At 43.4% G+C, this 19,334-nt stretch overlaps 1 protein-coding gene across 1 annotated transcript in view; it reads left to right on the forward strand.

The window, feature by feature from the left end:
• htra1a (HtrA serine peptidase 1a) overlaps positions 1-19,334 on the forward strand; it is a 37,440-nt gene that overhangs the window by 5,685 nt on the left and 12,421 nt on the right. The window contains exons 2-3 of the mRNA XM_077239405.1: positions 4,764-4,866; positions 4,987-5,191. Of these exons, the coding sequence (XP_077095520.1) occupies positions 4,764-4,866; positions 4,987-5,191 (308 nt within the window). The remainder of the gene's footprint in view (positions 1-4,763; positions 4,867-4,986; positions 5,192-19,334) is intronic.

Raw genomic sequence — 19,334 nt, forward strand, 5'->3', positions numbered from 1 at the left:
TGCCCAAAACCGATACTTTTTTAAGACATGAAAAAAGAATTTTTTTTAAAAATAATGAAACACTTTGTTTAATTATTTTTGACCAGTGAATGTTGGACATATATGTTTTATCCGCCATTGAAATGGACACACCAAGGCAGTAAGTGCATTGCATTGAGTTTGAATCAACTTACAGGTTAAAGTTTATGTAGCTATGTGGCCGCTCGTTTTTTTAAAATTTTGCCCAAAATCTTATGTTATAAAAGATAAAGTGCTATGCACAGGCTAAAATAAGCAGAGACTTCATTCATGATTTGACTGACAGTTTGAGGATCCAATGTAGTTACAAGGTTTAGTCACAAGCTCTTTATAACATTCCATTGGTTAAATATTTGCAAAACCCGCAGACAGATGTAAAGGGTGACCAATAGTAATGATGGGAATTATTTGTGCTGCAACAGTGTCTTGAGTTCACATGAGTATTATTGATATATTGAATGCAAACTCTTTGAACATCTGGGTTAAAGAATTATGCTCTTAGAGTCTTCCAAATTCAGATGAAGCTATTGGAACTTGTTCAATAAAATCAAACTGTTCACTGAACACTCTTAGATGGCATTTCATTTGTGTCCAAATGTCTTGCTATTTCTTTTTTTAAGTATGGAATATGAAGAGTTTTATGTATATGCTAAATTTCAAGATGACTTATTCTGAAAACAAGCTGAAAAGTGGTGCTATTGATGGTGTAACCTGCTTTCTTGTGTCTGTATGTCTCCACCCCCCAGGAGAGACACCCAGGATCTCTAGGACAAATGTAATTCAATTCACTCAGACCATATGCTGTAATCTGGCAGCGGTTCAGTAAAAAAACAAAGGCCTCATATTTCTGCAGTCTAAACGTAGACTTTGATGTATTTAGGTCAGAGCTTAGCAAATTCTTGGCAGGTTTGGATACCAGCCCATATAGTCTGTAAAACCGTAACTTTACTGATATTTTACTAAAGAAATTAGCCAGGTTGTGCATTACAATGATTGTACCACAGGAAAGGTGTGTAAGCATGTGGCTTTTTTAAATTAAATGTTAAATAAATATAAACATAAATAGTTACATTTATTATTGACAAAAATCAGGACAAACAATTGTTCTGCCATGTAATATAGTTCATTAGCCTAATTGCACTATGTTTATGTTTGCATGAAATGGAAGTTGCCATTAGTCTCGCCTAGCCAGACCTTCAGACTGACGGCAGAAGCCAACGGTTCAGCCAACGGTTCGTGGGCGTGACGTCTGAGGCTGAGACTAAGTTTCCACAGTCTGTTCTTTCGTATTGTGACGCATATCTATGTGAAACCGCTTCTCTAACAATAGAAAAATTAAGATGGGACTTGATTCTGTCCATCGGGAATTGATTGGATTGTTGAATTATTGTGGTTTGTGATTGGTTTGCAATAGTTATTTTGATTATGTTTATGAGTTTATGAGGGCAAATAAAATTCAGGGTGACTTTAAACAAATAGCTCGTTCAATCAGAATTTAGAGTCAGAGCTCTCCATTTTATAATAAGGTGTTTTGCATTATTGGATTACTGATTCATCTTTTTATACTGGCAACATGAAATCATCTTCATGTGAAAGGTATACTTTGTCCATCTTGACCATGAGCTTTTTTTTATTTTGTTTCATTTTGTTTTGAGCTTTTCTCAAAACATGTGATTATAGATTGAATGATGTCCCTTGTTTAATGTTGGTTTGGAGCTGGTCTGTCTCACCACACTGGATATTCTGTCACCATAAAATAAACTTTTGTTTCCTTTTCCTCTTGGTCTGAAGTGGATGGTTAGTTGTGATGGTTTAAATTTTGTGCTCAGTACTGTGTGTTCAAGCATATCATCAGATGAAAAGTCCAAAAGGACAAAACCATGCAGGTGTGAATGTCAACTGTGATTTTGGTTCTGTCAGGGTTGGTAATGTGATTAACTGTCAGATGTTTCAGTCTTACAGCACAGTGAGCAAAGGTTATGGAGTCTTAAACCATAAATGCATCAACAGTAGCACTAGTTAAATCATTTTGATGGTTATAGTAAAATTGTGGCCAGAATACACACTAATAATTCATCAAAATGTCCAGAAAGGTTTTGTTCTGTCAAAGATAAGAGGTTATGGATTTGTTTAAATCTTTGTGATCCTCTTGGGTTTCAGGACCTGAGCTTGGGCCAAGATGAGACAAGCATGTCTGATTCTATTGTCTCTGCCAGTGCGTTTGACCTAATCATAGGTCTGTCTTTCAAAGAGGAAAAAAAAACCCAAATGCCTTTCCATCGCATGGCTAAAGGGAGGATTTGTTTAGAATTCTTTGGCCTTTAACTTCCCAGAGTAAATTTCCAGTCCAGTCAGAGTGATATAAGGTAAATTTAGACAGTCAATGACAGAGAGTTTATTTGCAATCCGGTACATACAGTTGCCCTTCTACAGCACAATTTAGTGTCCTAAATTCTTTTTGGCAGAATATGATGGCATTTTATGATGTACATTTACTGTACAATTTTGAGGTCAAAAGTTTTGTTTTTGAAAAAGAATTTTAAGACATTTATTCAGCAAGCAGACAGTAAAGATGTTTTTAATGTTAAAAAGGTTTTTCATTCCCACAAAAGTATTAAAGGGATATTTCACCCAAAAATAAAAATTACCCCATGATTTACTCACCCTCAAGCCATCCTAGGTGTATATGACATTCTTCTTTCAGACGAATACAATCGGAGTTATATAAAAATATGTCCTCGCTCTTCCAAGCTTTATAATGGCAGTGAATGGCCGTTTATGTTTTGAAGTCAATCAAAGTGCATCTATCATGATAAAAGTGCTCAACGCAGCTCTGGTGGGTTAATAAAGGCCTTCTAAAGTGAAGTGATGCGTTCGTGTAAGAAAAATATCCATATTTAAAATTTTTGCGAGGGTTCCGGCAGATGGCCTACGCAAGTCAACTTGCGCCAAAAGAGTAACACTTGACAATGTATGATGTAGGATGTAGTAGCGTAAGCTTTGACGCCTCTACAAACAAACAGGGTTGGGCAAAAATCTCAAGCTCCTCCGACATTTCTCTTTAAAAATCCTCATTTTAGACTTCTTATTCATGACTGGTGTTTTGTTTTGCTCTATCTCTGTTTGTCAATGCGTCATGCGTCATGTCAAAGGTTACTCTTTCGCCGTAAATCGATGCGTACGTCCATCTGCCGGAAGCTAGTTATTTTGGTCGAGTCTATGAAGTTTTAAATATGGATATTTTTCTTACACGAGCGCATTGCTTCACTTCAGAAGGCCTTTATTAACCTGCCAGAGCAACGTGGAGCACCTTTATCATGGATAGATGCACTTTGATGGACTTCAAAACATAAACTTTTTTTAATAAAACTCTGATTGTATTCGTCTGAAAGAAGAATGCCATATACACCTAGAATGGCTTCAGGGTGAGTAAATCATGGGGTAATTTTCATTTTGGGGTGAACTATCCCTTTAAGCGGCGCAACAGTTTTCAACATCGATAATAATAATAAATGTTTCAGTATATTAGGATGATTTCTGAAGGATCATGTGATACTGAAGACTGGAGTAATGGCTGCTAAAAAAATAAGCTTTGCTATCACAGGAATAAATGAAATTTTACATGGAAAAATTATTAAAATAGGAAATAATAATAATAATAATGTAACAATTAGGTCAATATGATGATGAAAATGAATGCCAAAAGGATGAAAATAATACAAGGTCTATTAAATAATTCAATAATGAGGAACTAAAAACAGAGAGCATTATACTCAAGATAACGAATAACGATAAATTGTCAAACAGGTGTGATTGTTAAAAAGTGTCCATAATGGTGAGAAACTAAGGCTAAGGAAACAGGAAAGTCCATGAACAAACTAAATGTCCATAATGAAACAAAACGAACAAATAGCAGAGTATCCCTGACAAATATAATGTAATAAAAAATGTATCAAATAAACGCAGCATTGTTGAGCATAACAAACTTCTTTCAAAATCATTAAAAAGCTTACAGACTCTTTTGAATGGTGCTGTTTTTATACATATATATATTTATTTGAGGAAAGTGATCCGGAACATTGTCATCCCGCAAAACTGAGAAGACTTGGTGTTAACTATAATTAGGTTGAATTTCTCAGGTCAGAATGCATTGAAGTTCCACGCTGGATGTGACTTTAATTACACTTGAGCAAACAGCATAACTGTTCATAAACCACTCCACTCTTTAAAATTTAATGTCCCCTTAGCACAAACTCATCTGGTTTAATAAACTCTTTTGGTTGAGATGGAAAAGAATATCTCTCACTTCTTTTCCCTTCATGTTGAAATTACAGAGGACGAGAGTCAACATTTCCAGACATGTCCTCCAAGAGACTCATCAGATCTTGCTCCTCACGTGTGTGTGTGTGTGTGTGTGTGTGTGTGTGTGTGTGTGTGTGTGTGTGTGTGTGTGTGTGTGTGTGTGTGTGTGTGTGTGTGTGTGTGTGTGTGTGTGTGTGTGTGTGTGTGTGTGTGTGTGTGTGTGATGCTGACTTACGTAAGCAACAGAAGTCCCATATATACACAGAAAAATCCCACCACTTGTCTTTTTTTAGTTAATGACTAGTCTCATATTCCTTTCCGTGTCCAGTTTAAGTGATGTCATTTGATATTTTCAGATGTTTGTCCTCTACTGTCCATTTCTTCCATTATATTCCATTATATTCATCTAATTTTCTGTTTTTTTCTTTCTTATTTTTCTCCAGCTGTCCATGATAACCCCAACAGCCTGAGATACAAGTACAATTTCATTGCAGATGTTGTAGAGAAGATCGCCCCTGCCGTGGTTCATATTGAACTCTACCGAAAGTAAGGTTCTCATTTAAGCATTCATTAGTCCATAAGATTGACAGAGGAACATTTGACCAAATGTATTTTCTTTACCTCCATTTCCATCTCTCTTTCATGCCCTTTGCCTCTTTTTTTTAGGATGGCATACTCAAAGCGTGAGATGGCAGTGGCGAGCGGGTCAGGGTTTGTTGTGTCTGACGATGGCCTCATTGTGACAAACGCCCATGTGGTAGCCAATAAAAACCGTGTGAAGGTGGAGCTTAAAAACGGAGCCTCTTATGATGCTAAGATCAAAGATGTCGATGAAAAAGCAGACATCGCCCTTATAAAGATTGATCCACCGGTAAGAGGAATCAGCACAACACTGCTTTTAAGTCACCATCATTTTGCCCAGTAAGACACGTGTATAATATCAACATATTTTGTTGTTCCTGGAACAGCATTCCTGTCCAAAAATATAGAACTAACCCTATCCCTATCCCTACCCCTAAATCTAACCCTACCGATAACAATCAGAAAGAAATGACTGGTGAATAAGAATGATGCAGAAGCCCTAACTCTTGTTGTAAGCCTAAACTTGGCATAAACTGTAAACTTGTCTCTCTGATCTGATTCATTGATTGGAATGTTATTCCAGGATCAACAAAGATGTTGATCCAAGAACGGGTACTTCGTGAAATCACGTTCACCGATTTGGTCAGGCACTTTACGGTACACATTGCTTTTTTTAGCAGTAGAATGAGCATTAGAAGCACCAATCTCATGTTTGTTGTTGTTGTGAAAACTATTGTATATAACCTACTATTTTTTGTGCATTTTGAAATCTATTTAGTTAATAGTAATTTAGACACATTTTTTACCCTTTGTCCTTGCAAACCCTGTTACACATTCTTACGGAATTGTTTTTTATGTGTTTAATGTTTATTGCTAGTATTGCTAATATTTAATATTTATATAATATTTATTTATTTATTTTTAATATAAAATATTAAATTTTACCTACTGGGGTTGACAATCAATGTTTTCTGGAATCTCCTTTCACTAACAAAAAGTAAAGAGTTTCAGATCTTATTTTGTACTCTATTCATGGAAAGTGCCATACTGTATATTCTTCTACAACAAATCTAAACTTCTTACTGGCAACAATAATGGCAACATTCAGGTTGACTTCCCTTCAATAGCATCCTTTAGCTGTTCTCCCATTGTAGGTTGACCTGAGGGAACGGTAAACGAGGTTGAGGAAGGGTGACTTACAGAGAGAGGGAAAGTTTACTAGGCCTCAGGAACAGATGTTGTACTCTCTTCATTAGGCATAAAAGTGTTTTTAAGCACACACATTCACACAGAGACTCGAATGCTAAAGTAATGCTGCAGAAAGCAGTTTACTGTTTTAATGACCATTATTCTCTCAGCAGGCACTTAGCATGTTTAGCCTACCACAGACCAAACATCAGTGTGGTTTGTGTACTGAGGTGGACAGATTGAACAGCTTTATAATGTCTTTTTTACACAGGAAGCCACCTCACCGTGGTTTATAAATGAAAGCGAAGGTTTTATTTTTAATCCTGATTGTTTATACTGAAAAGGTTTCAAGAATGAATACGTACTGCACTGCAGCAAATACGCCAGGCTCTGTTTTAGAATATAGTTTCTATTAGTGCAACATCAAAAACCAAGTCAAAATAAACTAAGAGTGTTTCATTAACAGAAGAAAAAAACAGATGGGCAAGCTAGAGATTGCAGGAATTCAAACTTGACTATATATCAGCAATTACCACATTCACATAGCGTAGTAATATTTGGAAAGGAGACTTTTCATGTAACCAAAATAGGAATATTACTGACCCCATAAATACAGAATGACCAACGCAATCCTTATAAGGCGTCTTTGGCGAAATTTTCTATTACCCACAACCCCCGCTCACTCAGGTCAGTGCAGTGCACTGTGTAGACTCTGATAATATGTCAATGCGAGCTGATAGACACCAGGCAACATGTTTGGCTGACAATCCTAACCTCACAATCACTCAGGCTCTTAAACATATGTTCTCCAGAGAAATAAACCACAGTCAAGCCCAGACTGCAAGTTTAATCTGATCCGGTGTTCCCAAAGAATGCATACTGCTCCAAGATCAGATTTCTCGATTGCTTCTTATCCTGATCCCTGTAGTCAAAACTTATCCAATGGCAGTGCCTACAGTCTAAGAAGTTTTATGTAGCTCTATCTCTCTCTCTCAGCTGGTGTTTCGGATGCTGCTGGATTGAATCAGTGACTCCTTAACGACCAGCTGCTAAAGAGTTTGCCCCAGTTTGAGTGAGTGATCTTGAATGATATCATGGCCATGTGTGTATGTGTGAGCTACAGTGAAAGAGTTTAATAGAGACAGTTCGGTTCTTGTCTCTGATATAAGACTCTAACTAACAGGACATTGGGAAAAATAAAAAGAGGATCAAAAAAGGGCATTGGCTAGAATGGCACAACAAGTAAATTAGAGTTCATGCTCTGGAAAAGGATCAGGCACTGCAAAGATCCTGGGGAGACTGAGTTTGTGTGCGTGTGCGTGTGTGTGTGTGTGTGTGTGTGTGTGTGTGTGTGTGTGTGTGTGTGTGTGTGTGTGTGTGTGTGTGTGTGTGTGTGTGTGTGTGTGCGTGCGTGCGTGCGTGCGTGCGTGCGTGCGTGCGTGCGTGCGTGCGTGCGTGCGTGCGTGCGTGTGTGCGTGTGTGTTTGAGAGAACTTGTGTGTGCCTGCATCCCTGTAAGCAATTACTGCAATTTCTTCCCTTTTACTGATGCATGTTGTGAGGTTTTAAGTAGGTCACTACTTTCAGTAAGTATGCTTACATATGCTTTTATAATCAATTTTTTGAGTAGTCCAGCTACAGACTGCCTGCGTCTGATTAACGTGTATACATGTTGGATAAAGCTGAGCTATATCTATAGGTTTGGTAGTCTGTGTTGGAAAAAATTATGAGGATGTTGTAGAAGAACATCCAAATCTCAAACCTTTTTTACCCTGTTACAGTTTACCTCTCTTAATGTAAATGAAGCTGCTCCTGTTGCAACAGCTGTGTCATATGTTAATGAAGTTCTGATACCCCATTGTCTGAGATGGTTCTCTGTGTCCCACACCGATTCCCATTCTACAATTGATGATGACCATTTGCTCAGGATGTGATCAACCCAAATGGTTCAGAAACAATATAACTTGACTTTCTTCTTCTCTATGATAATTAAGCCATTTTAGGGATGAGCTCATACTAAAATATAATTGGAGTGGAATCTGAGTCGAGGCAAACTACAATTTCTTACACCTGACTGCATTGTTTTTCAGTTCAAGCATTCTCTGGGAATTGAACTCTTGACCTTGGTGTTGCTATATTATTTGAGCTACTGGAATGCTAGTTGGAAGTAGCAAACTACCTATGCTTTTGAAAAATATAACTACAAAAACTGAACAATTCAAATGAACTGATTCACAAATATAAATCAGGATACTAATTCATTTAATCGAGACAAAGAAACTGAGATTTGAGAGTTCGTATGAGTGAGAAAACAGAGAGTGTTGATTATTCCTCAGACAGCTCGGCTATAGCTCGGCAAAAAAAAAGCAGTGATGTAACATTCTGTCATGCTACTCCAATATTTGTTGTAGTTGTAGTTAAAATGTTTGTTCTATCAAAAAAAAATTCTAGTTACTACCAAACACTGCAAACTTCAGAGTCTAAAGTCACATTCACTAACATATAGTATGCTCATGCCTTGACTTGATGAGAAAAAATTAGCTTATATATCACACAACACAGTTTCACTTATGCAGAAAATGGGCAGCACATGGTGGATGAACTGAGAGGCGAGTCATCGAGCAGATTATTTATTTTCTTCCCAATCTTTTGTCCTCCACATAGTCTTTCTTCCTCCTTCTCTCTCCCTTTATTGGTGGCTGTCTGTCTCTTGGGAAATCATTACTCTGACTGCAGAAGCCAGACTTCAGAAACAGAAAAGAGGGGAAAGCTTGGTTCTGAAAATTTGGTCAGGGACTGAAAGTGAGTGTGTGTGTGTGTGTGTGTGTGTGTGTGTGTGTGTGTGTGTGTGTGTGTGTGTGTGTGTGTGTGTGTGTGTGTGTGTGTGTGTGTGTGTGTGTGTGTGTGTGTGTGTGTGTGTGTGTGTGTGTGTGTGTGTGTGTGTGTGTGTGTGTGTTTTGTACGGATGAGGAGCTCTGGAGGGTCCAACCTCCACACTCAGTTGAACTTCCCATCATTCCTGATACCGAACTCAGAAGCTCCAGGAAAATGAATCATTTTCATGTCTCAGACCATCACACATTTAATCAACTCATTTGTAAATCTCCCATTTGTCTTCCTTTCCATTCCTCTGCTCTGGTTGTGAGCCAAAGCAAAGAGAAAGGTTCCCGTTTAGCATAACAACATTAAGGCTAATACATGGTGTGCTTGCGCGCACACACAGTTTTCTTTGGATTATCGTTGTTCCAGTGGCCTAAAATGCAGTCCAGACTACTATAATGTGGCTGACTGCTGGTTGGGCCAATTGAGTCATTTAATATTACAGGGTAAGATGTGAATCACACGTGGGAAAAGAGCAGTAGTTTTGGGGTGGAAGTATGGAAAGGCATAGAGGATATACATGGTATAATCTACCATGTGTGACATTAACGTGGAAATAGAATGTCATTGAAACCCCTTTACCACCCCCTCCCCCCAAACACACACTCAGAAACTCAAAAGTCTGAACTCGTCTCAGGTTTGCAGTATACGGTATCCCATGGTCCCAGGCTGATATTTCCAGCTGCTCTGTGATTGAAAACACCAAAAACACATTGGAACATCGAGAGCAGCAAATTAAGCAAATAAGTCTCTAACTTCTCAGTTGGAGAAAAAGCCAGTTTAAGCATACATGTCTCCTATAGTTTTAAATAAGATCTTAACAGTCAGTATGTTTTTTGCATATAATAGACAGTCTTCATTTGTCCGAGTATACATTAGACAATACATATACGCCTACACAATATTAAAATTTGAAGCATTAAATACATAATGCACGTCTCCTGTCTTTCATCATACGATTCAGTGTGTGTGACCAGTTGTAGTTTGTGTAGGCCAGTTGTAGTCTGATTATCCTGTATACATGCTGGACAGTTAAATTATTGAGCTATTAATTGTCACAAAACAGGATTGTATGAATTCATATGGACTAAGCAGTATCTCAAACGTGAGCACAGTTTAGGAAATATTTGAGATTTCCAATTGAACAAAATCAATTTGATTCAAACATTTCTCATCATATTCTACCAACACCAAATTGAGTAAGTGAGCCAATAAAAGGGAAGCTATACTCTTTACTGTATGTCAGTAATTGTCTCATCTGTGCCTATTTTTATTACTCATAGGGACTTTTTGGAGAAATCTCAAAGACAAAGAGTGTGCTATACTTACATGAAACATAATTGCAACTCTATTAAGTCTACTGAGCTTTGATGGGGAGACCTCTGAGGTTTTCTTCTGGGAAGAACCTTCAATAGCTCACTCACTGAAAATATCTTGCAGCCACATCCAACACAAACCCACCAAGTGGAGAATCTGGTGCTTGCAATTAAACTGGCGCTTATCTTCTAAAGTCACTCACAACTCAGTAATTAGAGACACAACGTGGGAAGAGGTGCCTACTGAAGGGCACAATGATGACAGAGCGGGACGTTGATCTCAGTAACTCAGTTTTTACTGCATGAGTCTAATGGTGTATTTTGAATGCTTCTTTTTCTGCATTTGTTCAGAATGTGACTAACTGAAAACTGATGTTTAAAAGCAGACACACATGTTTAGTATACCTGTGGTAACTCTGTCACTCTAATAATGAACTAAACCTTCGTCAGACTGTTACCCATTTTGCACCTGCAGGTCTTATGGGGACAACAAAGTCTTATTTTTTCAAAGTTCTACTAGTGTTCCATTGGCATCGGGTGAGGGTGAGACTGTTTTTACATGTCCCAGATTGACTGGTATTTTCAGACTGCGGTATCATTAACAAAGACACCTGGGAAACTGGGTGCTTTTATAGGCCAGATGGATGCAGGTGTTTCTGCTGGTAAATGTTTATAAGGAACCGCTGACCTGTAGTCTCACATAGCAGAGCTTTATTAGAGTTCATGGCCTGTTATGGTAACCTCACAACCTGCTGAAATGACCAACGTAACTGGTCACCATCATATGTTGTATGTCAGAGTAGCTTGTCATGTAGACAAAATTATATAGGCTACTTGTCCTAAATATACACTTTTCATCTATGGAATCAGCAGAGGGTTAGTGACTTTTACGCACCATGCGCCTCACCACTCTGTAATCTCGCTCTGTGACTTTAAGTGGTATTCGGTTCCGCTTCGTGGCTGAGTGCTGCTGTCCCTAAATGCTTCCACTTTCCAATAATGGCACTTACCGAAGACTGTGGAATATCTAGCAGGGATGAAAATTGACTTATTACAAAGGTGCCATCCACATCACAGCTTGAATTCACTGAGCTCTTCAGAACAACCCTGTAGTGAAACTCAGCGTGGGTGTAGGAAGAAGAAGACAGGGTCGGCGGAATTGGGACTCGCACTTTATTTAGCAACAAAAATAAAGTAAACAAAAAGGTGCGCTCATGCGCCTTCACCGTAGTGAAACTCTACAGCAATGTCCAAACACTCTTCTCTGGTGGAAACAACTCAGTCCGTTTGCCAGTGTGCTCTGTTGCAGTCGCGTGCGAGTCCCAGGCCTCTCTCACTCCTCTCTCATTCCCGGCAGCTTATATGCGGTCTCCACGCTAATCACTGCAATCAGAAACAGGTGTTCATCATCTGCACTTGACCCACTTACTCACTGCACAGCTCGCTGACTCGTCTCTCACTACAGACTTCGCAAAACCACGCCCCCCTCGCCACATACCCCCACCGCCCGACTCAGGCCGGGGAGCCGTCCGGCCTGTAGCCTCCCCCTCCTCCCTCCCCCTCCTGGAGAGGAAGTCAGCCACAGCCATCTGTGCACCCGGCCTGTGGACCACCTGGAATTCAAAAGGCTGAAAAGCTAGATACCAACGGGTGATCCGCGCGTTGGTATCCTTCATGCGGTGGAGCCACTGCAGGGGAGCGTGGTCTGAACAGAGGGTGAACTCCCGCCCCAGGAGGTAGTAGCGGAGGGTGAGAACAGCCCACCTGATGGCTAAACATTCTTTTTCGATGGTGCTGTACATCGTCTCTCTCTTAGAGAGCTTCCGACTGATGTACAGCACCGGCCGCTCTTCACCCTCCACCTCCTGGGACAGGACCACGCCCAGCCCCCTGTCCGATGCGTCCGTCTGTAGGATGAAAGGGAGAGAGAAGTCAGGAGCATGTAAAAGCGGCCCGCCACACAGAGCAGCCTTTATCTGGGTGAAAGCCTGCTGACACTGCTCCGTCCACTGGACCGTATCTGGTGCTTCCTTTTTAGTTAGATCAGTCAGCGGGCTAGCGAGGTCCAAATAATTAGGTACAAACCTCCTGTAATATCCCGCTAGCCCCAGGAACTGTCTAACCTCCTTTTTGGTTTTAGGCCTCGGACAGGTCGCAACCGCTGCCGTCTTATCAATTTGGGGACGCACCTGTCCGTGACCCAAGTGGAAGCCCAGATACCTTACTTCCACATGCCCAACCGCACACTTCTTTGGGTTGGCCGTGAGCCCAACCCTTCTCAGCGTCTTCAGGACAGCCCGCAAATGCTGCATATGACGCTGCCAATCGTTACTATAGATGATAATATCATCCAAGTAGGCAGCGGCATATGCAGCATGCGGCCGGAGAATTTTGTCCATCAGACGCTGAAAAGTCGCCGGAGCCCCGAACAAGCCGAAAGGAAGGGTGACAAATTGGTGTAATCCAAACGGCGTTGTAAAAGCTGACTTTTCTTTGGACATGGGAGACAAGGGGATCTGCCAATAACCCTTTGTTAAGTCCAGTGTCGAATAAAAACGAGCAGTACCCAGCCGATCAAGCAATTCGTCAACCCTCGGCATTGGATAAGCATCAAACTTAGACACCGCGTTTACCTTTCTGTAGTCCACACAGAAGCGGACCGAGCCGTCGGTTTTAGGAACTAAAACTATCGGGCTCGCCCAGTCACTGCTGGACTCTTCTATTACCCCCATATCCAGCATAGCCTCTAATTTGTTCTGAACTACCTTTTTTTTGTGTTCAGGTAAACGATACGGGCGGCAGCGCACCACCACCCCCGGATCCGTCTCAATGTGGTGCTGAATGAGGTCCGTTCGACCAGGCAGGGGAGAGAACACATCAGCAAATTCAGCTTGTAAATTTTTTAATGTCAGTGAGCTGGGAGGGTGAGAGGTGATCTCCGCCAAGAGCCAGCACGAGAGATTGTGGTTTTGTGTTCGCTTCTGGCCCGAGATCCTCCTCTCCGCTCACTACCGTCGCCAGCATCACTGACTCTGCCTCAACCCACTTTTTGAGGAGGTTGAGGTGATAAATTTGATGTGCCCCGCCCCTATCTGTTCGAACTACCTCATAGTTGAGATTGTTAACCCGCCGTGTGACCTCAAAGGGTCCTTGCCACTTTGCGAGTAATTTAGAGCTAGAAGTAGGGAGTAATACAAGCACCTTATCTCCCGGTGCAAATTGCCGAAGTCTAGTCCCCCTGTTGTACAGCTGGCTCTGTCTGTCCTGGGCCCGTAACAAATTCTCCATTGACAGCCGCCCCAAAGTGTGGAGTTTTGTTCTCAGGTCCAAGACATACTGAATTTCGTTCTTACTAGCGGACGGTCCGTCCTCCCAAGTTTCTCTAAGAATGTCTAACACCCCGCGGGGCTGACGCCCATAGAGAAGCTCGAAGGGGGAAAACCCCGTGGAGGCTTGGGGAACCTCGCGTACAGCGAACAAGAGGGGTTCTAGCCACTTATCCCAATTTTTGGCGTCTTCGTGAACGAACTTTCGAATCATGGACTTCAAAGTGCGATTAAACCGTTCCACTAATCCGTCTGTCTGTGGGTGGTAGACGCTAGTGCGAATCGATTTAATGCCCAATAATTCATAGAGTTCGCGAATAGTTCGTGACATAAACGCCGTGCCCTGATCGGTGAGAACCTCCTTGGGGATTCCCACCCGGGAGATTAACGAAAAGAGCGCGCTCGCAACACTTTTAGCAGAAATGTTACGGAGCGGGACTGCTTCAGGATACCGCGTTGCGTAATCCACCAGGACTAACGCAAAGCGGTGCCCACGTGCTGACCGTTCCAATGGCCCGATGAGGTCCACACCAATTCGTTCGAAGGGGACCTGCATTAGCGGAAGGGGGCACAATGGTGCTTTTGGATTGGCCGGTGGATTCACCAACTGACATTCACGACAAGACGCGGACCACTTGCGCACATTCTCGTGAATGCCCGGCCAGAAGAACCGGGCCATGAGACGGTTTAGTGTCGCCGTTTGACCTAAATGCCCGGCCATTGGATTACAGTGAGCCGCCTGAAAAAGCATTTCCCGGCGGCTTTTAGGAACTAACAACTGCGTTGTATCCTCTTTTGACTGGGTGTCTTGGGTCACCCGATACAACTTATCTTTTAAAATAGCAAAATAGGGATAAGAGAGCGGTTGGTCTGGGTGGAGTACCTGGCCGTCGATAGAACGGATCTGATTAAACGCATGTTTTAACGTCTCGTCCTGGGACTGCTCCAGGGGAAAATCATCGCGCTCTGTGAGGATAGTTCTCTCTAGAGTACTCCGTTCCCCTTGAGCTGATGCCAGAGGTCCCGGCTCAGCATCTCCCACCTGAACAACCGCTGTCTTTCCCTTGCTTTTCTTTTCCCAAGAGGCATCCGCACATAAAGACCCCAATAATTTACTAAAAGCAGGCCAATTCGTTCCCAGAATTAGCGGATGCCGGAGGTGCGGGTTAACTGCTACCTCTATGCTATGCTTTTGTCCCCTAAATTGAATTACCACAGGCATTATAGGATAACTTACCACCACCCGTGCACACACCGCACCTTAACTATGCGGCTGTTATCCAATGCCCCAGGTTGAATCAGGCTTTGATGAATGGAGGTTTGGTTGCAGCCTGAATCCACCAAAGCCTGATAAGTACCCCCCTTGATACTCACTGGTATCTGGTACAGGCCAGCTTGATCGGGGGCAGCCTGTGGCGTGTCGGGAACCCGGATCAGCGTCCCCACCTCCATCACCGGACACCGGTCAATAAAGTGTCCCGGGTCCCCGCAGCGCCAACAGGCCGGCCCAGGCCTCCCCGCCGCCCCAGTGGCGGGAAGCGGGTCAAGGGATTGGCGTGGAGAGCGCAGGGCTGCCGGAAACGGGGTGGAGTGGTCGACGGACACAAGCCCCCTGGGTGGGGCCCTGAATGCGGGGACAGGCTCCGCCGGAGCCCCCGTTTTCCACCTCGGCGCCGGCCGGGGCATCAGCCCCCCACGAGACCTGGGAAGGGGGACAGGTTTGGGGAGAGAAGGGGACGGGAGAGAGAGAGAGGGAGAGAGAGAGACAGATGGAAGGGGCTCGCCGACTCCTGGTCACGCCACCTTGTGATCCTCCGCCAGGTGGATGGCCTGGGCCAGCGACGTCGGGCGGTGGCACTGGACCCACTGGGCGGTCTTCTTGGGCAGTTTGGAGATGAATTGTTCCAGTACCACCTTGTTGATCACGTCCTCGAAGTCGCCTCCGTCGGCCATCAGCCATCTGCGGCAAGAGTCCCGGAGCTGTTGCGCCATAACGAAGGGTCGGCCGGACTCTTCCAGGGTCAGGGACCTGAACCGCTGGCGATGTTGTTCAGGGGTCCGGCCAACCCGCTGAAGAATGGCGCGCCTCAGGTCTTCATAGACCAGGAGGTTCTGGACTGGCAGTTGGTGGGCGGCTATCTGCGACTCTCCCGGTAGCAGTGGGATGAGTCGCATGGGCCAGTCCGCTCGGGGCCATCCCCGGGCCTCGGCCGACCTCTCAAAAAGGTCCAGGAATGCCTCCGGATCATACTGGGGTCCCATCTTATTGAGAGGCAGGGGCGGGGCCGAGGCCGTAGCTGGATCGGGGACGGCCCGAATCTCGCGGTCGAGCCAGCTCCGGAACAGCTCGCGGTCTTCTTGCTGGCCTTGGAGAAGCGTTTGGAACCGCTGGTCTTGCTCCTCCTTTACGGCCAGCAGGGCGTGGTGTTGTTCCCTGTGAAGACCCGCGAGCGTTTGAATGAGGTCCGCAAATGGCGTTCCTGGCGGGGTCTGCATGGCGGCGGCAGTCTTCTTCTTCCCGGGTTTCGGCACCAGTGTAGTGAAACTCAGCGTGGGTGTAGGAAGAAGAAGACAGGGTCGGCGGAATTGGGACTCGCACTTTATTTAGCAACAAAAATAAAGTAAACAAAAAGGTGCGCTCGTGCGCCTTCACCGTAGTGAAACTCTACAGCAATGTCCAAACACTCTTCTCTGGTGGAAACAACTCAGTCCGTTTGCCAGTGTGCTCTGTTGCAGTCGCGTAAGAGTCCCAGGCCTCTCTCACTCCTCTCTCATTCCCGGCAGCTTATATGCGGTCTCCACGCCAATCACTGCAATCAGACACAGGTGTTCATCATCTGCACTTGACCCACTTACTCACCGCACAGCTCGCTGACTCGTCTCTCACTACAGACTTCGCAAAACCACGCCCCCCTCGCCACAAACCCATTTTTTTCGATGTTTGTAAATGCAGACTGCATTGCAGTACACTTAATTAGGCAATTTATGTAATAATGTGGACAATTTTATTTATAAATATATAATACATTCATACAAGCTTATATATATGTATATAAAGTATTAAAATATATTCAATTAGAAAAAAGTTATTTTAAAATGTAATAATATTTAACAATATTACTATTTTTGTTGTTGTTGTATTTTTAATCAAATAAATGCAGCCTTGGTGAGCATAAGAGACTTCCTTTAAAAACATTTTTAAAAAATCTTACCGATCCCAAATGTTTGAACGGCAGTGTATGTGTCACAGTTGTGGTGAGGGTCGAAGAAAAGACTGAGTCAAAGGCTCCAATTCAAACATTTACTGAATTCCACAAAAACAACAAACAGGTACAGGCAGGCAAACGAGCAAAGGGTACACACAGAGTTAACATTCACAAGAACACTGTAACATTAACAAGAACCGACCAAGACTGACTGAACTGAAGCAAACTAAATACAAGCACAAATCAAACATAACAAGATGATCACAGGTGACATGGATGATGAAGACGAGGAACAGGTGGGTAATTGAGGGAGTGAGTTCAGGTGTGGAGACAAGGAGGATACTGGGAAGTGTAGTGCAGACGAAGACAGACTGGTGCAGACGATGACTATGACATAACGCCCCCCTTCAAAAAGGTGACCTCACGCCATAGAACATCAACAGGGGTGGGGGTGGGTGGGTGCCCTGAAGGCTGATTATGGCGTGGCCAAACAGGGGCAGGAAGCCTTCAGGGCGGAGCAGGCTCCAGGGGTGACCAAGGCGGAGCAGGCTGTGCAGACGGGCAGGGCGGAGCAGACTGTGCAGGTGGCCAAGGCGGAGCAAGGCGGTGAAGACCCTTCGGGCGGCCATGGCGGTGAAGACCCTTCGGACGCCCATGGCGGTGAAGACCCTTTGGTCGGCCATGGTGGAGATGATTTTTCATGGCGTGGGCCTTTGGGTGGCCGCGGCAAGGACCTATGCCCCCCCCAAAACAATTCTTGGGGAGAGTGTCAGAGTCAGGAAAATGACCTGGGATAGGCTCTGGGACAGTCTCCAGCTGGGCAGTCGGGACGTGAACAGTAAGGCTCGGGGCTGGACGAGACCAGCGGTGAAGGCTCGGGGCTGGAGAGGGCCAGCGGAGAAGGCTCGGGGCTGGAAAGGACCAGGGATGAAGGCTCGGGGCTGGACGGGACCAGCGGTGAGGGCTCGGGGCTGGATGGGACCAGCGGTGAGGGCTCGGGGCTGGACGTCACGCCAGGATGAGACTCTGGGCTCTCGACGACTCCCACAGTGAGGGAGGATCCACAAACTCACAAGGTGTGGTCGATGAACTCTACAAAAGAGAGATGAATATCTCCCAACAGCAGCATCTGGGCGAGTAGATCGTCCATCCCGCTCCAGAGCTGCTGTTTGAGCGCTTCCTTATCCCAGCTCACGTCCAGATAAAGGTTGAGGTAAACCTCCACATATTCTTCCAACGAGCGACCGTTTTGGGATATCCAGTCTTCCACCTTCATATTAAATTGGTCAGTTCTTCTGTCACGGTTGTGGTGCGGGTCAAAGAACAGACTGAGTCAAAGGCTCCAATTCAAACATTTTACTGAATTCCACAAAAACAACAAACAGGTACAGGCAGGCAAAGGGTACACACAAAGGTAACATTCACAAGAACACTGAAACATTAACAAGAACCAACCAAGACTGACTGAACTGAAGCAAACTAAATCAAAGCACAAAACAAACATAACAAGGTGATCACAGATGACACGGATGATGAAGACCCTCGTCAACAAGTGGGTAATTTAGGGAGTGAGTTCAGGTGTGGAGACAAGGAGGATACAGGGAAGTGTAGTGCAGACGAAGACAGACTGGTGCAGACGAAGAAAAGTGATAGCTAATTTGAGTTATTTTTTTAAATGTTTGTTTATTTGTTTGCTTGCAGCTTTAGTTACATATGTATATATAGATACACACACACACACATTAATTACAAAGCTTGTTTAGCTCTTGCACCATTTGTGATATCCTGCCAATGAATAATCACTGCTCTAATATACTGATAATAGCCTAGTTTGAGTTAGGACATGATCACTGAGTCATCTTTGTGGTGAGGAGAAAGAGTGAAAAATAAAGAGAAAAAGCTTTCATGGTGGTTTTATCCAGTAGAATAGATGTTAAATGGAAACTATAATTTCACACAGACACAAAATGGTTGACCAAAATGCCACATTGACACAAAAGGGCTGACTTAACTTCATTGTGGCTAATAACTGGTGTGAGTTCTAATGTGACCTTTGGGTCTGAAGCATGATCTCATCTTTTTGCAATGGTAACCCAATAGAGCTCTGATGGGCAGTGTTTGGCTGATCTTTGATTCCGGCACACGCACATATTCATATGGATATATATTGTGCCCTTCTTCATTGGGGCGGTACACAATGTTGATTAGGATTGCTTTTTAAAATTGTACAGTTTATATTAAACTCTCTTTTGCAGTTTTTTAATATAAACTGTACAATAAGTGCAATAAACAACTATAAACTATATTTAATTGTTTTATATAACTTTATACTTATGCTTGCTTGAAAAGGAAATTAAGAGTATAAGGTTATGAATTAAAATTTCAAGAACACAGGATCATATTGTCATGCCATTAATTTAGCCCATTGATGTGCATCATTTTGTGCCTCTAGGGAGGAGGGAGCAAGTAATACATTTCTTTGTCTAGTTTGCCAGTCATCATCATCTTTATCCTCTT

The sequence above is a fragment of the Siphateles boraxobius genome, unplaced genomic scaffold (genome assembly GCF_051911475.1).
Source record: "Siphateles boraxobius isolate OS27281-9 unplaced genomic scaffold, OSU_SipBor_1 22, whole genome shotgun sequence".
In the NCBI taxonomy this organism is placed as follows: Eukaryota; Metazoa; Chordata; class Actinopteri; order Cypriniformes; family Leuciscidae; genus Siphateles; species Siphateles boraxobius.